Genomic DNA, 6,310 nt, shown 5'->3' with positions numbered 1-6,310 from the left:
TTAAGTATATATATATATAAAACCCTTTATCTGGTGAATATATAGACATTAAACATATTCTTAAATATAGAGCATTGTAATGGAGCCAAGTCTACTCTTATTTAAAAATAAAAGTCCCTGTGACTCCAGTCAGGTCTCCTAAGCAACCAAATTGGCCCGGTTGCTAGGGAGGGTAGAGTCACATAGGGTAACCTCCTCGTGGTCGCGATAAGTGGTTCTCGCTCTCAATGGGGTGTGTGGTGAGTTGTGTGTGGATCGTGGAGAGTAGCATGAGCCTCCACATGCTGTGAGTCTCCGCTGCGTCATACACAACGAGTCACATGATAAGATGCGCGGATTGACGGTCTCAGAAGCGGAGGCAACTGAGACTTGTCCTCCGCCACCCGGATTGAGGCGAGTAACTGCGCCACCACAAGGACCAACTAAGATTTTGTTATTTTTTATTTATGTTGGACTCTTGCAGCCTCTACCTGTATATCTGTGCCCATCATTGTAAGGAAAGTCTAAAAACATATTTATAAATTGTGCTATAAATCGATTTTAAAAACTATCGTCGGATTAATCTGTTATCTGCCTTTTCCACGACCTTAGTAATAGGTATCGGCAAAATCCATTATCAGTTGACCTCTAATACACAACAGTGATTTAACTACTAAAATCATGGTTAGGTTTACGGTTTGGAGTTTCACTTTAAGGTTAGGTGTTAAACTAAGGAGAAAACTTGATATCACTGTTCATTGGTTTGTTTATATTTCTCTATGGCAATAAAAGTCAAGCATTTTTGAGCCAACTCGTACGATATCTTACAATTTTAAGATCTCATAATCCTATTACTATGACTTCTCATAAGATCAATGCTATTCCATCTTTTACAGTTCACAAAGCAGAAGTTGTCTCAACATCTTCTATCCTCTTTCCCCGGAGAGTCCCGGAAAGAGTGTCAGAGTCCAGAAGCTCAACCACATTGTACGGGGCACAGTCCTCCAACCCCATTTTCACACACATCCACCCACAGAAGCCCTTCTCCAGGTCCCTGACCGCCAGCCACCATTCTCCAAACACCCAGGAGAGCTGGGTGACAGCGGCATACACCCCCATACAAACACACAATGCCATGATCAGCACCGGATATAACAGGATGAGCAAAGGACACACTGTGATCTTGTGCAGGAAGGTGCGATCTTCATTGTAAACCAGGAAGACGTTGTACCAGGTGAGCGTCCCGTAGTAAAACGACAAGATGAAGGAGAGAAAGAAGATGAATGGAGAGCAGGAAAGGCTCCAGAGGAAAACATGAGGGCCCTGGCTGACCCCTAGTGTGCAGGGTTTTTGCTTGGCTTCAGCGACTCCGTCGCACTCCGCATCTAGACGCTCTTTGGAACGCGCCATGTCTCTCAACTCTTTGTCAGTGAGGGTCATATAGATGTCTACCATTTGGCCTTTCCGTTTTCCTCGCGTTATGGTGCCAGCGAGAGTCACGAAACGGCTGTCGGGAGGTATATCCTCCTCTTCTGTGAATGACAAAGACAGATATTTGGGGTTCAATACAAGTTGAGCTCAATCGATAGCATTTGTGGCATAATGTTAATTCCCACAAAAATGTATTTCAACTAATTGAGGTTGCTGGAGCCACTTACAATGGAAGTGAATGGGGCCAATCCATAAACATTAAAATATTTCAATGGTTCAAAAGTATAGATACAAAAATGTATTTTAGTTAGTTAAAATCAAGGATTTACTAGCTTTATGCCATTTAATGGTCTTTTCTCAGGATTACACCACATGACTTGGTGGACGATTTGAAAATTAATCATATTTGAAAACGCATTTGTTTCCCTGCTTAATACTTAAAGAAATGTTAATAAAAGATTATTCTTCACTACTCATGCCAACATTTATTTTCCGAGAATTTCAGCTTTTAATGAGACTTTGATTTTCTATTTTATTCTCTTTTTTTTAATACTTTTAACTCTTTTTATTGAAAGCATGCTCATAATCGTGGTGTATTCAAGTACTTGTTTTGTGTGAAATGCATTTTTATTTTTTATGTACTTTTGAATCATTTGCTCCCATAGATCTGGACAAAATATTGCCGTCTCGTGATTGACTCGTATAACTTTACACAGATAAGGGTAATGAGTGGTTTTATAACACTAAAATCATGGTTGCATGTATAATGTTTATGCCTTATTGCTATACTTTAGAAACAGTGAGTGTGTTAATGGATGAGCAAAAAACCATTATGATGTTTCAAGTCCACATCAGCAGCCACAGAATACCCAGAAAAATGCTTTTAGCGAGTGACTAAGCTTAGTCCATAACACTCTAACAGAAGAAACAATATAATAATGAACATGCAACAACGCAGACAGAATAAAAACATGAAAGATACAGAATACTTCATCCAAGGACTATTTCTGAAGGAACAGTCTTTGGTCTACTCTTGGAGCTTCACTGCATGTTGTCTGTCTGGTGGCATCTTCTTTTTATCTCATTACATTCAATATATGGGCACATGCACATTTTGTTGCACTTGTACAAACATTACACAACAGTTAATCTCCAAATACCATAAAATAATATACAATAATCAAAATAATACTTTGTCTGATCCCTCAGAAATGTGTGATTGTATATGGTCCCCACAATCAAGCACAACTAGAAGACGGATGACAACATACTGTAACATACTGGTCAATGAGGTGTCGCTCATTTTTTAATCCAGATTTATTAACTTTTTAATATTTTTGCTAACAAAATATATTAAAAATGCAATGCACACAAAACTACCCCTCTTCTTGAACATGTTTTCAGTTTCTGAGTTCAAAATCATTTTGATATTATTTTCAGGGGCTTAAAAATATGTCATATGGTTTATCCAACATTTTATGTGAAAAAAAGACTAAAGATTGTGTATGAAATATATATATATATATATATATATATATTTAAGTAATATCACACGAGCAAGAGTGCGATATGGCCCTATATCAGCACTGCTGTGATTAGAGTGCCGTAGGTAATCACAGCAGTGCTGATATAGGGTCATATAGCATGATTGCGAGTGTGATATTGCTTATATACAACAGTTCAATGAACAAGTACATTTAAAAAATTAGGAAAAACCGAGTACAGGCAAAAAAAGCATTTGTGCATGGAAGTACTTTCTTACGCAAGCGATCAGAATCTGCCGTTGCTGGTTCAAAACAAATGATGCGTTCAAGCCTCCGTTAGGAATTCAAAAATGATACTTCAGAAATAGTATCACGGCTTGTGCTGTTTCTTACAAGTTATTGGACAAACAAGGATGTGTGAGTGTTTGTGTGTGTGTGTGTGTGTGAGAGAGAGAGAGAGAGAGAGAGAGAGAGAGAGAGACCTGTTACCACTCCCAAGCAGAGATGCTGTCAGCTTTCTGAAGATCAGCTTTCTCAGTGGAAAAATAGCGTCCAAGCGGGGGGGTATTTCTCCCTATTTTGCGGTAGCCGGTCGCAAGAGTCATTCACTATAGAAACCGCAATGTCCTCCGCCATTTTAAACAGCACCCATTGTGTAATCGATCAGTCTGTTGTGTCTCTCAGCTGTGATGAGCCGTAATGCTGAAGTTGTTCGTTTAAAGCCGTTTAAAGCTATTTTCTAGCTGTAGTCGTGTAGTAGTAATACGAGCGATCACGGAGTGCTGTTGTACGTAAACAATGACTGACGGATTCACTTCACGTCACCAACTGGCTCATATTACACACCAAAATTATATTTTGCCACCACCTGCTGGCGAACATATGTAATGTCAAAAAATAAAATACAAAATTCATGTAAGAGACACTTATACAGTAACTCTTAACAGATCTGCACTACTCTTACACTTTAGTTTAGAACAGCACGAACACAAGTGGAGTGATGCACAAACAGTGAAGCGTCCGAGTGATGATGCGGTATGGAGTGGTGGTGGTGTAGTGGTCTGAGCACCATAACTGGTAATCTGGTAATCAGAAGGATGCTGGTTCAAGCCCCACAGCCACCACCATTGTGTCCTTGAGCAAGGCACTTAACTCCAGGTTGCTCCAGGGGATTGTCCCTGTAATAAGGGCTCTGTAAGTCGCTTTGGATAAAAGCGTCTGCCAAATGCATAAATGTAAATGTAAATGATGCTGTCACACCATCAGTGCTCATGGAACATCTCTCATCCAATCAGATTTGAGGACCGGAACTAACTGTTGTGTATATATATATATATATATTACCTTAAAATATTTTTAAATAATTAAGTTGTGTACACTCAAGTATTCAAGGGGCAAGAAAAGTATTTTACTACCTTTTACTTGATGGTTAATCATTTTCAATCACATTTTCAAAGTAATTTTGTTTAGCCTTCACCTTTAAATATATTTAAACGTTTTTGAAATTAATGATTAAAGTTGTGTCCGCTCTCATGTATTCAAGGTGCAAGGAACTTGATGGTTGCAGCACATAACATTTTTTATTTTGTTTTTTGGTATAAAATGCTATAGATGTTTTTAAAAATGTGTTGAACCGACATGGACACAAACTTTAATCTAGATTTATAAAAATGTCTCATTTTTATCGCCTCAGCCTTATTTGTAAATGACCCAGACGTGCCTCAGATAACATAACAACAGGTTTTGTGTGTTTTCACCTTCTTCAGGTCGAGGATCAAAAGTTCCATCCACATCTGCTGACGTTCCCTCCCCTGCATCCTCATCATCGTCCTCCAGGTCAGAGCGGTAGATGATCTCCTTCTTTTTCTTCTTCTTTTTCCTCCGTGTGGTGGTTCCCTCCTCTTCTGCTGACCTATGCAGTGTGTTTACTGGGGTTTCCTCTGTCCTCACACCCTCCAACTCCATACCAGTGGTGTTTCCAGATGCCCCTTCACTCATGATGTGCCTCCTACTGATGAATCCTTTGCAACCCTTAAGATGGTGGTGATGTCATCTGATGTTTTCTTTTAGTGTAGGGGAAAATAAATATAGCTTGTGATATGTTACTTTGAATTGCATGCATTGAATGATAGCATCATCTGTTGACCTGCAATAGTCCCCAGTCTCAAGTCACCACACCGTGTTAACTGTCTGCTTTTGTGTACATAGATGTGATAATGCACGATGCTGAAGAACACTTACCTTGCATCAGTAGCAAATACAAATGCATGGAGATGACGCTTTCTTTTGTTCAAATGATGATTTTGCAAGTCTTCACCACGTGTACCATTGTAGCACTCGGTTTATTTTTTCCCGGACAGTGCTACACCGGAGATCGTGCGGCGCGCCCCAAAGCGTGTCCTACCCCTTTTCCTCTCCTCCTTGCCCAGCGGAATGCAATTCTTCAGCCAATCATCGGCGTGCGCGCGCTTCGCTCCGTACGCATGCTCAGACTGTGGTGGGCTCTGCCTGGCAACCGGCGTTCTGCAGAAGCATGAATCTTTAAACGAGTTTGGAAAACAAACCATAAGATGCCAGCAAAACCGATTAATCATTACTTCCTAACAATGCGTTACCATGCAAAAAATACATTAATAATAATTTATAAAATTACATATAAAATTATAAATTATAATACAATTATAATTTCTACATTTTATCATTTATAAAATGTATACAATTATTATAAATTATAATTTATAAAATTAAATACAATTAAAATGAAATAAATATATGGGTGGAAACAGGTAAAGTTGTACAGTTGGTAAAGTGGGACAATGAAGCATTACAAAATATAACGGGTTCAATCAGGGGCGTGGGAACGATCTGAAAACTGGGGGATACATTCTAAATCTCATCAGCCTCTCTTCACTATAGCACAGTTTTAAATAATATATTTTCTAAAAGTGAGGAGGACATGTCACTTATTGTCATATCGCTTATAATGGTTCCTACGCCCCTGGGTTTAATACAAAATAAGCATAATGTTGATTACCACAAAAATAGCGGACAAAAAAGGGTTACATTGAGACACTTATGCTGTTGATTCAGCTTAACTTGTATTACACCTGGAATATTCCTTTAATCATGTATAATTAAGTGTAAATTATAAATCAACATTAAGTTCACGCTAAACTAGTATGGGGTAGCATTTCTATTGCCATTTGGATTATATTTTAAAATGTCAAACACTAATGACAAATTATCAGAAAGTGTCCCACTTTACCTGTAATATATTAACCCTGTAACTAAATATCATAACATGTGACATAGAAGCCTGGTTTTATTATGGATCATCATCATCAGCATCATAGATGTACAAAGTATAATATTTTACCATATTTTTGGTACCATGGTTTCAAGTACAGTACAATGTA

The 6,310-nt window shown here is 38.4% G+C and overlaps 1 protein-coding gene across 1 annotated transcript; it reads right to left on the bottom strand.

The window, feature by feature from the left end:
• Positions 1–495: 495 nt before the first annotated feature.
• LOC127626369 (transmembrane protein 169-like) lies at positions 496–5,297 on the bottom strand. The gene is made up of 3 exons (XM_052102110.1): positions 5,136–5,297; positions 4,652–4,957; positions 496–1,511 (listed from the first exon to the last, which is right to left on the bottom strand). The coding sequence occupies exons 2-3, from the start codon at positions 4,890–4,892 to the stop codon at positions 877–879; spliced, it is 876 nt and encodes a 291-aa protein (XP_051958070.1). The 5' UTR covers positions 4,893–4,957; positions 5,136–5,297; the 3' UTR covers positions 496–876.
• Positions 5,298–6,310: the final 1,013 nt, after the last annotated feature.

The sequence above is a fragment of the Xyrauchen texanus genome, chromosome 32 (genome assembly GCF_025860055.1).
Source record: "Xyrauchen texanus isolate HMW12.3.18 chromosome 32, RBS_HiC_50CHRs, whole genome shotgun sequence".
NCBI classification, from domain to species: Eukaryota; Metazoa; Chordata; class Actinopteri; order Cypriniformes; family Catostomidae; genus Xyrauchen; species Xyrauchen texanus.
This window is presented reverse-complemented; position numbering and strand designations above follow the sequence as displayed.